The 18,674-nt window shown below is 30.4% G+C and overlaps 2 protein-coding genes across 2 annotated transcripts; one reads left to right on the forward strand and one right to left on the reverse strand.

The window, feature by feature from the left end:
* The first annotated feature begins 4,028 nt into the window (after positions 1–4,028).
* On the forward strand, positions 4,029–5,671 carry LOC149498561 (bark storage protein B-like). The gene is made up of 5 exons (XM_089717351.1): positions 4,029–4,349; positions 4,415–4,513; positions 4,596–4,721; positions 4,839–5,219; positions 5,341–5,671. Exons 1-5 carry the CDS (start codon positions 4,113–4,115, stop codon positions 5,509–5,511), a joined length of 1,014 nt encoding a protein of 337 aa, XP_089573477.1. The 5' UTR covers positions 4,029–4,112; the 3' UTR covers positions 5,512–5,671.
* A 4,136-nt stretch (positions 5,672–9,807) lies between these two features.
* On the reverse strand, positions 9,808–11,149 carry LOC119369877 (bark storage protein A-like). The gene is made up of 4 exons (XM_089717869.1): positions 10,910–11,149; positions 10,662–10,817; positions 10,160–10,552; positions 9,808–10,073 (listed from the first exon to the last, which is right to left on the reverse strand). Exons 1-4 carry the CDS (start codon positions 11,072–11,074, stop codon positions 9,903–9,905), a joined length of 885 nt encoding a protein of 294 aa, XP_089573995.1. The 5' UTR covers positions 11,075–11,149; the 3' UTR covers positions 9,808–9,902.
* Positions 11,150–18,674: the final 7,525 nt, after the last annotated feature.

Genomic DNA, 18,674 nt, shown 5'->3' on the forward strand with positions numbered 1-18,674 from the left:
AATCAATGCTATTTCTAACTGTGAAAAAAAATGATAAAATAATAATTTTTTAAAAACCGTACACTCTTGTGCCGAGTGTAGGAAAAATATTTCCTCATTTATAACCTTTGATGTAAAAGTGTGGAGAAAATTCACTTACGTGTGGAGAAAACTCACTTACCATGTGAACCAACCCTATGGGTTTGGTTTTCTTAATTATTCTTGCATGGAACATATGGCTATTGAATGAGCTGAGAGGCACGTTGGAGTCGAAACTAGGCATGGCCACCGGTTTGGTTCAAACCGAAACTGAACAGTACTAGAGACGAACCAAAATCGGATCGAAACCGGCAGTTCAAAATTTTAAACTGGAACCGGCACTTCAAGGACCAGTTAAGATTCATGTAAATGTTAAAACATAAATCGGAATCGGCGGTTTCGGTCCAGTTCGAACCAGAAATTTTCTATTTTTATTTTAAAAATGATAATTACTTAGCCTATTTTATACATCTCTAAAAGTCCCAATAATATTATACTACATGATATAACTTTACTTAAGAATTTTTTTTTTTTAAATACTCTTTACTTTAAAAGTTAAAAATTTAAAAAGTAAAATGGTAAAAAAAGAGAGAAATATTTAGTCTAAACTTTTTTTTTTTAAACTTTTTTTTACCCCTTTAAATTGTTTGCTAAGTTTAAAATTACATTCTTTTGAAGCATTTTTCAAAATTTTCTTATAATTTATTTAATTAATAACATTTAAACAAAATAAAGTGATAATTTATTTGATTATTTTGTAAAATTAATTAATTTTATTCCTATACGAGTATAAACATTCTAAAATTTATTTAAAATAAAATTTACCAATATTTTTTAAACTCATATTAATATGTACGAAAGAAAAATGTAACATTAAAACTATTTTTTAAAAAAAATATATATCATCGGAAACCGTGAACGGAACCGTCGATTCATTGAAATCGCGCAGGAATCGGCCGGAACCAAAACCGGACCGGAACCTGCAGTTCAAGAGCCGGTTCAGGTTCAACATTTTAAAAAATTTGAACCATCGGTTCTGTGAACTAGATTTGAAACATTTTATCTGTAAATTTTACGATTATTTTCTTAAATATCCGCAAAATTCATAAATGAATGATTGAAATAAAATATTAAGAGTTTAAAATAATAAAATATATAATTATTTATAACATAACATAACAACGTAATACCATAACAAAATTTTATATATTATTTATAATAGTATGATTCTTTAGCTAGAATTGTTTTAACTTTCAGAGTCAAAATCAAATAGTAAATACATATATAACCTAGCAAATATAGAACTAAGTTTTTATGAATATTTTGTATTTTGACATCTTAATTGATTATAAATTTTTTAAAATTTTATTATTCTTCTGTTTTTTTTCCTTTGAAAATTTATATGTGAGCAAATTAAAAAATAATAAGTAATTAAAATTATATATAATTATTATGTATTTTAATTATTTAAGTATCTTTATCCAAAGAGCAATAACTTTCAAACCAATTATTTTGCAACCACAAACTGTTTTAGCGAGAACAAGTTTGGCACTAAAATAGTGCTCTCAATTTCATTGTCGCAAAAAGCTGTCTAAGCGAGATAGAATAAACAGCGATGATTATAGCCTGTCGCTAAAGTTATTTGGCAATAAGAGAAGGAGCTTTAGCGACAAAGAGTAATCCCAAACTGTTTATTGTCTCTTGGTTCTTTTTGTTTTTTTCTTAATGGCAGAAGTTGATTATTTCAGAAGAAAAAGATACATGGCGAATATCCATCCTTATATACCGCATCAATACTTAATTCCATTTAAGAAATTAACATTTTTAAGAAGAAACAGGAGTGATCTGTTTCTGTAAATTTTTAATTTGACACCTAAAATTTTAAATTTCTTTTTTTTTTTTTCAACTTAACATTGAATTATGGCTCCACTATGGATATGGGTAATGTCTATTTCTAGAATCATAGTTATAGATATTGACAATCTCTTCTGTGCATATATATATATATATATATATTGGGGAAAGGATCTGTGCATATTTGTTACTTGCTGTGGGAACCAACATGAAGCCAAGCTGTTTGCATAAAAAAAATGATCAGTTTTATTCTTTGAATATTAGCCAAATATATTTCCTTACAATCAAAAAATATTTGAAGAAGACTTCATGTATTAAAATGCAAAGGATATCTAAACTTTTAATGCATCCCTGTTGAAAAAATTTTCCCATTTGGATTAATGTTGGTACGAATTTGGGTTGATGTTATTAATTTGCAGTTTAGGCTCCTTTGCTTTCGGAAAATAATTTGTTTGAAAAATATTTTTCAGATTTTTTGGAATGCTCTGCAAAATTAGTCAATGAAAAAAATATTTTTTTTAGAAGAAATCAAATTAGAAATTTTATTAAGAGAAAACTTTATATAGATATGGGATACAGATCAATATCTTTCTATATTTTTGTATATAAATTCTAATGCTAAACCACTTACAAAGAATAAAAAAATATAATCTTCAGTTGAAGTATTTGATCAAGTTGATAGAGTATAATATTTGTGCCATAGGCGATCGCTTACTCCACTTGATGGTTGTTCATAACCACTGTTCGACTCCATGGTCTTTCTATAAGTCCGATCTGATTACCTTCAAATTTCTTTCATATTAGAGAGGAGATCTACACTTTTTTCTGTTTAAATATCCAAATAGCAAAAGACGCTAGACAAAATTACCATAACGGTGACAACAATTACTCAGAACTAGATCCAATAATAAAATTTCAAGATATAAGCAATAATAAATCACAATATTTAGGAGACAATAACTCATATCTTTATATAAATATGAGGATTATTTATAAAAAATACAAAAAGGAAAAAGGGTGACCATCGGTGAGCTCCCGTAAAAAATATTTTCTAGTTAAAGGAAAACTAAGTCATGTTTTAGGAAAATGATTTTCACTTCCAAGAAAAAAAATATTTTCCTTATTAATACACTTACCATTTTTTTTAGAAACACTTGGTATAACTTTTAAAAACACAATTTTTTAAATTTATTAATTACAGTTAGTCACCGTCAACGATCATTGACCACCACTAACTGTTAGCCATAGTCAACACCACCATAAGTCATCAGCAAGTATCACAAATTATCACTTTTTATGTATTTTTCTCATATTTAATAATAAATTTTTGAAATACAAAATTTCTATAATTATAAATTAAAATTTTTAATATCTTTTAACTAATTTTTAATATTGCAATTAAATAATGCAAAATAAATTATTTTAAAAATATTTTATTTGAAAAATGTAATTTGGGAAACAAATGGAAGGTAAATATTTATAAATGCATTACTTCTAATAGCTTTATATTGCATGACATGTTCGGGTGCCATACCCATTTTGGCCTTTGTTTTAGATTCACTTTCATGTATCATATTAAATTCATCGAGCAAATCATCTATTACCGTTAATAAAAGATGATTCAATTAAGAAAAAAATTATTATTTATGATTTTGTTTTTATTTATTGAGAGAGCCTAATGGGTCGAGACCTCTCACTTCTCTTATAAGTGAGAATATCAATCAAACACACTTGATTGATGTCATTTATAGGAAAAGACTTACCTACACATGGTCACCTATACACTAAATCAATCATAAATAATATTTTAGCTCAAATAATATCATTTCTGACCGTATAGTAAAAAAAAAATGATCAAATAGTAATTTTTAAAAAAAATCTTTTTTTGATTTACTTGATATATGAGATTACTCGAATGCCGGGTGTAAGAAAAAAATTTCCTCATTTATAACCTTTGATTTAAACGTGCGGAGAAAATTCACTTAGCATGTGAACCAACCCTTAGGGTTTGGTTTTCTTAATTATTCTTTCATGGAACATGTGGCATTTGCTTATTTTTTTAATTATATGGGAAGGGATAGCGATGACACAGTGCCTTGCTCGCGTCTATATAAGGCCTTTTCGAGGAAGAACAACACACCAACCAAAACATTGGCTTGTTTTAGGTTATAGGATCAGTCTTCTCACTTAACTTCTAAGACATAGTCTTAATTTTCTCTCCAAAATCTTCAGCAAATCGAATGGCTTTAGCAGGGCCACCCCAAAAGATGTGGGCAATTCGAATTTCAGTGGTGGTTTTTGGGCTGTTAGCTATGGGACAACAGTCCACGCCACAGAGTTTGAGAAATCCTGTGTATGAAATGACCCATAAATTCAATAAACATAACCAGTGGGCGTTGTTTCTCTCACTAGTGATGCTGAGAATGCACTCATTGACTCTGGATTCTTCACTGTTACCTCCACTCAGAAAATTGCTGGTAACCCATCCTCTCTTCGTTACCACCTTCTTTTTAACTGTTTAGTATAACTATTGTATTCATAGACCATTGCCGTTTCTTGGATTCTTAATTGCAGGAAAATTATTTATATTGGGAATGTTAACGGTACTGATGTTGTACATGCAAGGGCCGGCGAACTAATGGTAGGATTTTTCCTTCTTAATTTTATTTGTATAAGGTTGTTTATAAACTTGTTCCTTTTAACCTTCTATCTTCACGAATTAGGTTAATGTGGGCTCAACGGTGCAAGTCATGGTGGATATATTTAATGTCAGGGGGATTGTTAATTATGGAGATGCTGCTTCCATAGATGGAAGTGTGTTCATTCGTGATGTTTCCGTGCCTAACCAAGTTGCTTACACTGCAGCTTGGAATTATTATTAGTTGCGTTTTCTATTCTCTTTAAACAAGTTAAAAATTTTTTAGTTTTCGTCGTACTTAACATTTTCTTTTAATGGTTTTATATAGAATTCATCAACTGACCAAGTTGAGGAGTTCCTTAGAGATATGTTTGCTGGAAATATGACAGTTGAAGATTTCAATGTTCCCAAGGAGGGAAAAAACTCACTAGGATGTATTTTTTACTGGAAATCGACATGGTTCACCGGCCGTCAACAAAAAAATACAGGTTTTTGGCTTCCAGCAGACGAAGAATGGCTAACAATTGCATCTCAGATCGAGGGACTGGAGTTAGAACAATGTGTAATAGGCCCTAACCAACCAAAAGTTAAGTTCGGCTTAAAGGCTGGTAGTGGTGGTTTGTCAATCGTAAATAAAGCATATGGTGACTTCCTTTACGACACTTTCAATATTTCAGCGTTCGACACTTCTGATTCTGCTATTGCAATGGTTAGTGAAATGTTTAACCCTCCTTTTTGCTACCTCTAACTAATTTTAATGTATTACAAAAAAAAAAAAAAAAAAAAAAAAAACATCTTAATAATATTATATGTGTCGATTGTGGATGCAGACATGTTTCTCGAATGAAATTCCATTTATTGTGTTCCGAGGAGCTTCATACATTGTAGAAAATAATCCAAGACCGCCGTGTTTTCTGTTGGGAAATAGCAATGCTGTAGAAGCCACGGCTGCTTTCCTTGGATTGCTTAGTGCTAAGGAGGACAGTGTGGCCAAAGTGTAGTTAAGTTAAGCGTCTCAGTTTAAATAAGATTAGCTGAATGTAATCCTACTTTTGGCTAATTATCAACACTCAAATTATCTACGTAGCTTTGTTGTCTTGTTGATGAAAAAAAAATTGTACTTGCATATCAATGATATCAAAAAATGTCTGAATTTAAATTATTTTGATTGCAATAGTTTTTATTAATTTGGTGACTCAAAAAGAGGGTCACTCCTGTCGCATAATGTTCATGTTATTTCGGCTGATTAGACTTTTTAAGAAAAAAAAAAAAAGATAAACAACATAATAGTTCACTTTTTAGTGTTAAACTACAAAATATTTCTAACATCTCGAACTCTTATTTAAAAGATTTAAGTCATTTCTACTCAAACCAATCTCATTAATTAATAATAATTCACTTAATTATAAAGTGTAATGCTTGTCTTTTAATAATTTCATTAAATTAATAAAATTACCAAAACCTTTACAATTCTATACTTTTTTTTAAGTGGCGAGTAAAATTCAGTTAAACCGACTGAACCGGATATTTCATTGAATGTAATTTTGCTTTTTAAATTTAGAACAACACGTGCGAATTGGGTTATACATAAGGTTCTGAAATAATTGAACATGTAACCCCACAGAAAAGGGAAGCGATGAGTTGTGTGCATGTGGGATTTTTGCACTTCTCTCATAAAGTGTCAAAACCTAATTGCCTTACACACATGCTAAGGGAAAGTTTGTCCTTGAACTATTATATATGGATGGTCCACAGGTATATATATATATATATATATATATATATATATATATATATATATATATATATATATATATATAAATCAAGAATGAAATGATCATATTTTTAAAAAATATTTCAGTTCTTATTTTGATTAAGTAGTAATTAATAACTTCGGTTAATTTTTATTTCGATTAAAGTCGGTTAATTATAAATTTCAGTTAAGTTTGGTCGGTTAATTAAGTTTTTATTTTCTTTAACTTTGGTTCGATTAGAAATTAAAATTATTTTGGCCAAAACGGTTCGGTTAAAAAATTAATTCGGTTAATTTCGGTTAAGTAAAAAAAATTTGAATAATTTATTTCGGTTAAAAATTTTATTTAAATTGATCGAACTGGCCAAATGATCATCCCTAAATTACATTTTCTTTGGCTTACCTCTTAATTTTTTAGTTCAAATAAATTTATAAATCTAAATGATCTTTAATAGCTTAATATAATGAATAGTTTTTAATTCAGATATTTCTTTTGTATTAATAATAGTGTGATGCTAGTGGTAGAGTGGTGGTGGTGGTGCTGTGATTAGTGGTGGTAGTGTTTTAATTACGTTATATTACATATTTACAAACAAACATAAAAATGGAATGATGATTATGTTTCATAAATTTTATCAATTATATTACCAAACATAGTAATGGAATTTTAATTACATTCTATTCCATTACATTTTTTATTGCATTACATATTTGATTACATTACATTCTATTACATCCAACAGGTGAAACACATCTCATCTCCATATCACATGTCCCATGTGTGTGCCCATCTCACTCTTTTTTTTTTTTCCTAAAGATTATTATGAATCAATTTTTGCATCTCAATATTAAATAAAATCGAATTTTACCCGTAAAAAGTGATCTAAGTAATAAAGTATGTTTGAGTTCGGCTTTTTAATCTTTAATAGGTGTAAAAGAAAAAAATCATATTTTTAATAATTAAAACAAATTATTTGCATATAAATTAAGTAATTCAATAGAATAATCTTTTATGCTCTAAAAATCTTAACAATGGTAATTTTGGGATCTTGCTTGAAAATTGCTATATATAGCCACCCTATCTCATCTCAACATAAACAATTAAACATTAGCCCTACACAAAAGTTAAAGCAATTGCCATTCCGGCCACCACCACGAGCTAAACCCTAGCTAGTCTCTCTCACTGCTCTTTATCTCTTAAAATGTGGAGCTCGTTGAATGCTTCTTTGAAAGAAGTACTGTTTGACGCCATAGTAGGCCTAAAGGGATCGAACAAAAGCACAAGTTTCATACATGTAGATGATCTGAGCAAGAACCCATCAAGAAAGAAAGTAAAGAAAGGTGATCTCTTGGCAAGTAATTATAAAGAGCCACTGCTTTGCAAAGAAGAAGATAATGTTTATAAGAAGAAGAATCTGGAGAAGAGAAGCTATGGAGGAGAAGAATTATTGGAAAACGGCGTGATTAGAGTGAAAGTGAAGATGACAAAACAAGAAGCAGCTCGTCTAATGTCAAAGTGTAAAGATGGTGGAATTCTTTCGTTCAGAGATGTAGCTCATGAACTGTTAGAAATTCCTGTAAATCTTTTAAATTATTTAAATAGATTAAATTTTTTACCTTTCAAAAACATATTAAATTTCCTTATATCACATAAAAATTAAATGACTAATTGAGGGATTTATGCTATCTTTTACCTAAAAATTTGCAAATCTTTTTGCATTTATTTTATTCATAACATATTTTTATTTTCAAATATTTGATAGTATTTATTTTGTTTCCTTCTATAGAATCGTGTTCAATTGAAATTGCAATTAATAGGTTGATCATGTTTTGATTTTATACATCCACGTGTAGCAAAATAATTCCACATCAAAGCACATATGTGTCTTAGTGTCTTTGTGCTACCTATGATTTGATTTTATTGTTTGTGTATATTGCTCCTTCCGTTTAAAATTATATTCTCAATTTTCTTGTTGGTGTCCCAGAATAATAGTAGTTTCATTTGTATTTTTAGAAATATATATATTTTTATTTTCTCACAAAATCTTTATATAATTATGGGTGTGAATAATTTATATTAGTTAAATTTGCTAGACAGTGAAATAAAAGTTTGAAGATAGTTAATTCTGAAATAATGATATATTAACCACTCATCTTTTTTTGAAAGTCTCAAGAATCATTAATATACAATTTTTAGTATATTATGGAAAAACTAAGAAAAAAAGAAATTTAAACCATTTAATTTACTAGTTTTAAAATTAGGTTAAAAGAACCGAGACTATAATTTTGAGATGGATGGAATATTATATTTATCATATCTTGCAGCAAATAAATTCATTGGTATTAATAGAATAAAGATAGCCAAGAAAGACCTTAACAAATTTAGGAAACTAATTTAAGTTAACAGGATTATCCTAAATAAGTTAAAAGAAAACTGAGCCAAAACATCAATCAACACATCATTCATTCTTGAAAAAAGAATAAAGAACTAAGACTCATTAAGTAAGAAAATATTTTTTGGTCTTAACTAGTATACCAGCCCACTGTACTAGAATTAAATCTTGCACGCACCGGGTCGACTCACTAACAAGTAAAGTCGGCTAGCAAATATTTACTCCATCATGAGGATCGAGCCCTCGACCTTACTTAAATGATAAGAGTGTCGAACTATTTATCTCAATGCTCATTAGTCAAACAAGAAAATATTTTGTCGCGTGCACTCTTTTTTTGACGAATGAATCTTAGAACTAATTCCTAAATCGTTTGACATGAACAAAACTGATATAGGAGCAGGATAACAAAAGCTTATCAAGTTTGTTGAATTTTTTTCCACCAATGCCAAGACTTTTGTCCTTATGTAAGACCTAACCTTAAGCAATTTTTGAATATGATTCAATTAACAAGGCTTGACTTTAAAGAAGATGAAGCAAAAATGTGAAGAGCTTCATACAAGGCCAAAAACTCAGCTTCATTCGAGTCCAAAACCCCATCAATAAAAAAAAAAAAAAAAAAAAAAAAAAAACAATTCACAACACCCAATGAGTTTCTAAAAACTCATCTAATGTCCGTTGGATCAAGCTTACCAATTAGAACAAGTAACTGAATGAATTAGAACTCAATACATCATCAAACTAATTAAAATGTTAAATGTCATATAAAAGTTGATGAACAGAGCCTAAGGCCATACTTCTACTAAGTAGGGTCTTTTTCTACTCATTTCCCTCATCTCAGCCTCCTATCTCCTTTCTAATATATTAACCGCTAATTGTTACATCTGGATATACAAATTGACGGGCTTAGATCCATCGTCCAAATTTATTAATCTCCTATTAGATCGAATCAGTAACGAAGTTTGAGTAATTACAAGTGATTAAGATTAGTCTAAAGCATTTCTTTGCTGGTTACTACATGGTAGCTCCATATGCATGCGAGTTTAGGAAATTAAAAATTTCATTTTCCAAGAAATGATAGAGATAATATTAAACGTTATTTATTTATTTTAGATCACTGATCAGAGAGTATATTACTACATTTTCAACAACAATTAACAGCAACATGGCTAATCTTATTTAGATAATTAGCCAAAAGTAGAAGTACATTTAGCTAATCTTATTTAAACTGAGATGCTTAACCTAATTACTACTCATTGGTCACATAATAGTCGGGATCAAGCAATCCGAGGAAAGCAGCTGTGGCTTTTATAGCATTGATATTTCCCAACGGAGCCCACTCCGGCTTTGGATCATTAGCTCTTACTTCGTTAGAAACTCCGCGGAACACAATGTACGGAATGTTATTTGAGAAACATGTCTGCATCCACAAATATATAATTAGATTATTAATACTGATAGAGTTTTAATTAATTACTAGTTTATGAACGAAGCATAGACACGTACCAAAGCAATAGCAGAATCAAAAGTGTCGATTGTTGAAATGTTAAAAGTTTTGTGAAGGAAATCACCATATGCTTCGTTTACAATGAACATATCACCAGTGCCAGCTTTTAATCCGAAGTGAACTAATGGTTTGTCAGGTACGAACACAGTTTCATTCACATGGGTTTCTAACTTCAAACCCTGGATCTGAGATGCAATCCTTAGCCAATTTGGGTCTACGGAAAGCCAAAAACGTGTGTTCGATGTTTGTTGACCAGTGAACCATGACGATGCCCAATAAAAGATGCGTCCTAGTAAATTATCTCCCTTTTGGGGAACATTAAAATCTCCAAAACTCAAATTCCCATAAACCATATCACTAAGGGGAGGCTCAACTTCATCTGTCGAAGAATTCTATATAAAAACCATTGAAAATAATTATTAATTGTACTACAAAAACGAAGTTGATAACTTATTCACTGAGATTAAAAAAAAAAATACTCCAGCTCCAATAATTAATTACCCTCCAGCTCCAAGCTGCTGTGTAAGCAACTTTATCAGGCACTGAAACATCACCAATGAGCACAGATTCATTTATCGATGCTGCACCTCCGAAATGGACAATTCCTCTAACATTAAATTTATCCACAAGAATTTGCACAGTCGTGCCCACGTTCACCTAATTCATATATTGTAATAATAATGGAGAATGTTAAATACACAAATTTATGAAAAGATTTTTACTATGTATATATACAAGGAAAATCCTACCATTAGTTCCCCGGCCCTTGCATATACAACGTCTGTTCCGTTAATTTTCCCAATGCGAAATATTTTTCCTGTACAAATACAAGAAGCGGTAAGCGGTAATGGCACTATTTCATGGCTATCCCATTCCATGTAATTGAAAAATAATAATAAAATCAACAGCCACATGTTTCATGAAAAAATAATGGAGAAAACCAAAGATCAAGGATTGGTTCACATGGCACGTAACGGAAGTGGAGTTTCAAACATGGACTTGGTGCCTCGATTATAAATTATGATTTTTCTTGTTTTCTCTTTTATAAATTCTTTGTTTTCAATATTGATTTTTCTAAATTGTATCTTAAGATGAACTTTACTTACCAAGTAAAGTATTTTAAATTTAAAATAGCTAGTGTTAGAAAAATTTTATTTGATGCAATTCTAGTTCTAAAATGGAAATAAGTGTGCAAATTAAAAAAATAGAAAAAAAGTAGTTATGTGAAAACACTACAAAAAAAACGCCATTTTGCGACCGACAAATCGGTCACAAAATGGCAAAAATCGGTCGCTATTTATACTTTGCGACCGATTTGCGACCGACAAACGTCGGTCGCAAAATCACTGGTCGCAAATGTTAATTGCGACCGATGAGAAAATCGGTCGCAAATTAGAGACCGATAAGTCGGTCGCAAAATTGAAAAAGCGGTCGCAAATTTTGGTCGTGGTTTAATTGGAAATTCAGTCGCAACTTTGGTCGCAGAATATCGGTCGCAATTTTTTAAAATCGGTCGCAAATCGGTCGCAAATTATAAATTCAAAAAATTTTTTTTTGGTATCAAATCGGTCGCAAAAATGAAAAAGGGAATAAAAAAAATTAAATATTATTTTGAAACCAAAATTTTTCTACACCTGTGAAAGTTGACATAAATGCATATATACACACACGCAATTCAAGAACAGTATAAAAATGTAATTTGTATTGTTCTGAACAAATTAAAAAATGAAAATACAAATGAAAAAAAATAAAAGGTCGGAAATCAAATCTATATATGCTGCTGCTCATCTGCAGGATCCGATGTCGGACCGCTGGGAGGAGTACCTGCTGGATGTGATGTAGCGCCAGGAGGGGTGAGCAAGGTATCGCCTGCAGCATCGGGATCAGGAGCCGATAGTGGCTGCTGCTGAGACGTCGAAACATGTCGGTCTGTAGCAGGCGCAGGATCAGAGGAAGAAGTACCAGCACGGTCCTCACCGGACAGCCGCAGCACATGCGCTCTAAGCTTTGCAATCTGTCTCTGCTGATCAGCAAGCTGAGCCCGTATATCATCATCATAGTGCGAGCCAGTGTGCTCCGGCTGCGGTGCTGCGCTGGCTGTAGAAGCGTGAGCTGCTGAGCCAGTGTAAAACTGTGATGCCTGAGACCCGATGCCGTATACCTTCCTCTTCTTCTCGCCCCCTACAGCCTCGAGATAAAGCGCTACCTCGTCAATTCTTGACTCAGCTTCGGATTCATCGGTCTGAGAAGTAACAATACGCTCCCGAGCTGTAGTATAGTTCTCCTGAAAATAAAAAATTAATTAATCAATGCAATTGCAAGCTTTATTATATTGAACTTTGTACATCTTCGCAATGATTAGAGGGTAAATGTAAATATTATTCATTGTTACTTACATTGACGCTCAGCGCACGTCTGTCGACAAAGGTATTACGATCGTGGTCCTTCGTGTGAGTGTATGTAAACACCTCCATCGGTGTGGGCTCACGACCTAATTCTTTAGCCTGTAATAAATTTTTATTCATGATATATTAATATATATAATGTACTTTCATTAAACATCAGTGTATTGTAAATGGACTAGGTCACTTACTAATAATCGAGCTGTCTCTATAGCAGATATAGATCCGCCTGTGTGTCGCGAAGGTCCTGCTCCATCACCGCCAGTCTCACTGCGCCTGTTTTGTGCAAATATCTCCCGCTTTCTCTTGAATGCAGGATCCTCCCAAGCCTTTTGCCAGCTCTCCCATATCTCCTGAGACACGCACTGCTGCTTCTTACCGCTTTTTCTCATCCTATACGTGAAGTCAGCGTATCGATCGGCGCATATCTTCTCCCAGGCTACTTTCAACATAGCTGTAATGGCCTCGTCCCATATGAAATGTTTCTGCAAAAAAATGAAATATAGCGTTTAAACACTAAGGATTTATCTTGAATTGTAAACATTGAATGATGATATAACTTAAACCAAAGAGTACCTGGAACTCCTCCCAATAAAAGTCTCTCGCCTCTTGTGGTACGGCATCCCATGTGTATCCTTCTTTATGCAGCTGTAGCTTGATTATCTTCAAAATTTGCCTCGCTGCTCGAGAAGATGGATATATGCTGAAAAAAAAAAAAACAGAAGTGAAATATAATTACACGAAAGCATCACAGAGATGAACAAGTACAAAATATAATTACAAAATATGCCTACAGAAAATCTGAATAAGTACTTACTGTCCCGCTACCAAACTGAGGGTGATACGTGGATCTGATGAAGCTGCAAAATAAATGACAAATGTTATACATTTCTAGATAATTAATATATAATTAAAATGACAGTTATGACATTTATGATTACCTTGCACAGTGGGTGACTGTGCAGCTGCTGAAGTCTGTAATGGTCCAGAAACGGGGGTAGAAGAGGAAGGAGCAGAAGAGGAAGGAGCAGAAGGCTGTGATGGCGGCAGTACTGGACGCTGAGCAGAGGATGAAGCCCCAAACGTACCTGAAGAAGGATGTGATGGCGGCAGTACCGGTCGCTGAGCAGATGACGAAGCCCCAGACGTACCTGACGAAGGACGAGGGATCGACCCTACTCGTCCACGGGCACTGCGTCCAGGTACACGACCTCCACGCGAACCACTGCCGGACGCGTCAGAATCAAACGCTCTGCCTCTAGCCATCTGTACTGCAGATATCAGAACCTAGATAAAATGAATTTATACAATTATATGAATTGTAGAACATGTGGTAAATACGAGTAAACAAAGTGAATACCATTGATTCACAACAATTATCACAACAAAGTTGCATGTTAGGATAAAAAACTGCAGCACTCATTACAATTATCACAACCCTGATTCAAATTCAATTTCAATTAACCTAAAACGCAAAATTCAATTCTAGTGAGGGTTTCTTTTTAATTTTAACTTAGGCAGTAGTGGAGCAAGTACATGTTGATAATTACTATAACTAAACAACGCGTATTTATAAAAGCCCATAATTCTTTGGGCCCTTTAAACCATCGCCTTATTAAATTAGGCCCCAATGAGCCCACCTCTATCTTTTCTTGTTAACTAGCCGTTTAACTTTTTCTTTTTTTATTTAACTTATAATGTTAAAATTATTTTATAAAATATTTTAATTGAAATATAATGAAAGCATTTTCAAACAAGTTGTCGTTATCCATTAGAAACGGTGGAAATTATTAAAAAATAAATTAACAAAACACCACTTTTGTCGATGCAACTGTAACAACAATGACAAGTAAGTTTATTATTGAGAATGACAAATAAATTATATATATATTTGTTGTGTTCAACGTATTTTTATCTTATATTTGATGTAAGATGGTTAGACTTGCGAAATAATTTCTGAAAGTGACATAATTATTAAATAAGAGTTGGTGCCACATTATTTCATAATTTAAGAATTATTAAAAATTAATAATAAAAAATATTTATCATATTGATGTAAATATGCTAATAGAATCCCCCAAAAATCAATACTTTCCTCATCCAGGTAACCAATTACGTTTGGGAATCTTTTATTGTTTGTTTATTACTATAATTTTATATTTCTATAATTAATTAATTTTATTTAAATATTTTAAAGAATTCTTTTTTAATGTTATTTGGAATCTTTGTACGTATGATTTTTTACCAACTCCATCCCTCTATTATTGATGGTTTATTCTAATTTCATAGATAAATTATTCATGTATAATTATTGATATAATTATATATATATTTTTAATAAATTTAAATGAATGCCGATTTAAATTTGTATTTTTTAATTTAAATAATTTACTTATATGTTTTCATTAAATAACAAAAGATGATATTATATGATCATTACTTAAATATGATCATTTTTCTGCCAAATAAATTGAAATATTTATTATTGTAATTAAATTATTTTAATTCAACTGACATAATTATTTATTTTTTTTCATTTTGAAATTCTCATATATTCAATTCAAATCCTTATTAATTTTTTTTATAATTACAGGACATATATAAAGATTTAATGATAATGCAATTAATCTTAATGAAATGAAATTATATTTTATTTTATTAGTTAATCTTATTATTATAAATCCATTATTTGATTAATGTTATTAATTATAATAAACAGTCACAGTAACAATAATAATAAATCGAAATAATAATATTAACAATAATAATAAATTGAAAAATAATAACAGTAACAACATTAACAATATTAACAATATTAATAATATTAACAATAATAACAGTAACAATAATAATAAATTGAAAAAAAAACACAAAAATCGAAAAAAAAAAATTTCGAAAAAAATAATAACAGTAACAACATTAACAATATTAACAATATTAATAATATTAACAGTAATAACAGTAACAATAATAATAAATTGAAAAAAACACAAAAATCGCAAAAAAAAAAAAAATTGGAAAAAAATAAAATGGTCACCGGCTTACCTCAAATGCTGTCCAAACGGTGGCGAACGCCGTAGAGGAGTGACTGGAGCGTCGGTGGCGGCGTCACAGTGGCTGGAGCGTTCTCAGGAGGGCTGGAGGCGCGCTGCGGACGGAGGAGAAGAGAGGAGAGGAGAAGGAGAAGAGAGAAAGAAGAAAAAAGGAAAAGAAGAGGGCGCGTTTAAAGCCCTAATATTTGCGACCGACGAATCGGTCGCAAATGTCATTTAAATCGGTTGCAAATTTTAATTGTCCGACGTCGTTTTAATATGCGCCAAAATTGCGACCGATCTGCGACTGAAATATGCGGTCGCAAAAAATCGGTCGCAATTTTATCTCATTTCGGTCTCAGATTGTGTCCCTTTTTTTGACGCGCCCATTTTTGCGACAGAAACAAAGTTGGTCGCAAAGCGGTCGCAAAATCGGTCGCAAATGCGCAGTAATTCAGTCGCAAACTGAAAGGCAATCCCGCGCGAGTTTTCCGCGCTAAAATCTGCGACTGTTTACCAATCAGTCGCAAATTGGTATCCATATTGCGACCGACTTTTGTCGGTTGCAAAAATCGGTCGCAATTTGAAGTTTTTTTTGTAGTGAAATCAGTTAAATATAAAAAAAAAGGAGGAAAAAGTATAAATTAGGTTTGAAAATGAGTTTTGATTATAAAAGCCAACAGTTAGGTATACATATATACATGTTAAAGCTATATCAAAATAAATTATGGAATAATTTGAGTAAAAAAATCATTTTCTCTTGAATTCCAAAAAAAGTTGGTCTTTTGTCTCATTTTAATTTATAAACATAAGTTGCTAATAATTTTTTATTTTATTTTACCTCCCATCACCCGTTTAACGGTTAGATGAGAGACTAACCCGAAAAGAAATAGCAATTACATTTTAAATGCCATATCTAAGATGCCGAATTCACAACTCGATTATGCGATCACCAAAGTGAGATATAACACAATTCAACTATTAAACCAAGCTATGTCGGATAAGTTGTTAATAAATTTAATAAAAAGAAAAGAAGAGGCTGGAATAAAGTTAGTATCTATCCTAGCATACAAAAAAAATTGTTTTTTTTATAAAAATATTAATATTTTTAGTCACGTGCTAAATTGAATTTTTTTTTTTTAATTATATCGAAAGAATTACAGAGATAGGCATTACCTATACCATGTGCTCAACCACGACAGTGAGGAAAGGGGTAACTAAAAAACAAATGAGACGAAACAACGCACTCTAAAATTAACAATTATTTCTAAGGGCTTTCTTTTTGTCGCTAAAGATCTAACCTTGTCGCCAAATCATTTTGTGACAGGAGAATAAATAGTTACAATAAAATCAAACATAAACTCTTCATAACCAAGATTAAAAATTAACTTTTTATTGAGAAAACAAAATAAAATAGTATCAGTTAATAATTAATTAGTTTTAACCAATGTAGCTAAATATTTTCCATCACAGTCGATATTGACACGTGATACCATAGCATCCAAGTTTGGTCTTGCTATTTTAATTATTAATTTCATACAATAGCTAGATTGTAGGATTCGGTAAACCTTTTAATTATCATTTCATGAAGTGATAAAAGTCTTAATTAACCATTGATTCAATCAACGTTTTAAAGTTTTTTTTTATGAGCAAGTAGCTTATATTATATTTTGACGTAATTAAACTCATAAAAATAATTAATAATAAAACTTATTTATTTTGCCTTTCAAAAAAAATTACAGTATTTTTAAAATTAGTAATTTTTATCATTTTGTTCATAATTATTTAAAAATAATGATTGTCTAATTAGATATGATTTTAAAAATTAATTAATACTCTTATTTATATAATACATTAAAATATAATATAATATATTTACCATCAAATTTTAAATATATATATAAAATATACTTTTAATGGTTATTTTATATTTTAACAGTAATCACCGCAAAAATTTTATTAAACATAAATATTCATCGGTTAGCCCATATTGGTCACTAGCTATCTACTATTAACATTCACTACAATTATCCGTTAATATAAACATCTAAATCAAACGAGCTAAAAAAAAGTTCAACTTTTAAAGAGACGAGCCAGAGACAAAGTTGAACTCAGAAAACAATAAATTTTTATTTTTTAATTATTTAATAGTGGTTTAATCAATTTAATTTTATAATTAAAATATTCAATAGAAAAATTTTATAAATTAAGATATTAATTGATAAAGAAATTAGTGGCCATTTCAATTTTGTTATTTTAAAAAATAACAATAATAATAATAATAATGCCTTTTTCATATTTTTTGCACATAGAAAAGTTAATATAATATTTTTCTAGATGAAACTAATATTAATTTGTTTCCAAGAAAAATGACTTCATAATTTATATTTTTAAAAGAAAAAAAAATCTTCTATTTGATTTTGATAAATTTCACTAGTCTCTAATATTCATGTAAATTTGAAAAAAAATAACGTACCTTCTCATCAAATATTTTTAAATTATAAATATACAAAAATTAACAGAGCATACCAATTAAGAAACAAGGACTATCTTATAACATATGATGGGAGATGATTTTAATTGCAAGATTATTTATATACTTTAAGTTTCGAGCAAATATCTTAAATTTTGAATACTTTATTTGACTGAGTATCACAAATTCTTTATAAATTTGTAACTCTTGGTATAATTATCTGTATTAAATTTCTTAGCATATTCAGTATACATACATATGCTTGGTATATTTATTAGTGTATCAACATTAATTACTGATATGATCTCCGGATAATTAGATTTCATTTTAAAAGAATGTAAATTAATTAAAAAATATCCTATAATTATAAATAAAGAAATAGTACTATTTTTTATGTGGCGGAAGGCCGCGGGAAATGATTTTGCTTTTTTTTTTTTTTTTTTTTGAGAAGATAATGATTGTGCAATTGCGAGATATAGAGTTCCAATTTGCATGAAACTGATCGGATAGGTTAAATTTCTGACAAGTTAGACAAAAACGACACCGCAAGGACAATAATTGTGTAACCCACTGACTAGCCTGACATGTGGATAAGAGTTGTTAAATT

The sequence above is a fragment of the Jatropha curcas genome, chromosome 2 (assembly GCF_041381405.1).
Source record: "Jatropha curcas cultivar XTBG-Jc1 chromosome 2, XTBG_Jcur_1.0, whole genome shotgun sequence".
In the NCBI taxonomy this organism is placed as follows: Eukaryota; Viridiplantae; Streptophyta; class Magnoliopsida; order Malpighiales; family Euphorbiaceae; genus Jatropha; species Jatropha curcas.

Coding starts and splice junctions, on each gene's coding strand:
- LOC119369877 (XM_089717869.1), bottom strand. CDS start 11,074: ATGTGGCTGTTGATTTTATTATTATTTTTCAATTACATGGAATGGGAT. Junction 10,553..10,661: donor CAGCAGCTTGGAGCTGGAGG/GTAATTAATTAT, acceptor GTTTTTATATAG/AATTCTTCGACAGATGAAGT. Junction 10,074..10,159: donor TTGATTCTGCTATTGCTTTG/GTACGTGTCTAT, acceptor TTGTGGATGCAG/ACATGTTTCTCAAATAACAT.
- LOC149498561 (XM_089717351.1), top strand. CDS start 4,113: ATGGCTTTAGCAGGGCCACCCCAAAAGATGTGGGCAATTCGAATTTCA. Junction 4,350..4,414: donor CTCCACTCAGAAAATTGCTG/GTAACCCATCCT, acceptor TTGTATTCATAG/ACCATTGCCGTTTCTTGGAT. Junction 5,220..5,340: donor CTGATTCTGCTATTGCAATG/GTTAGTGAAATG, acceptor TTGTGGATGCAG/ACATGTTTCTCGAATGAAAT.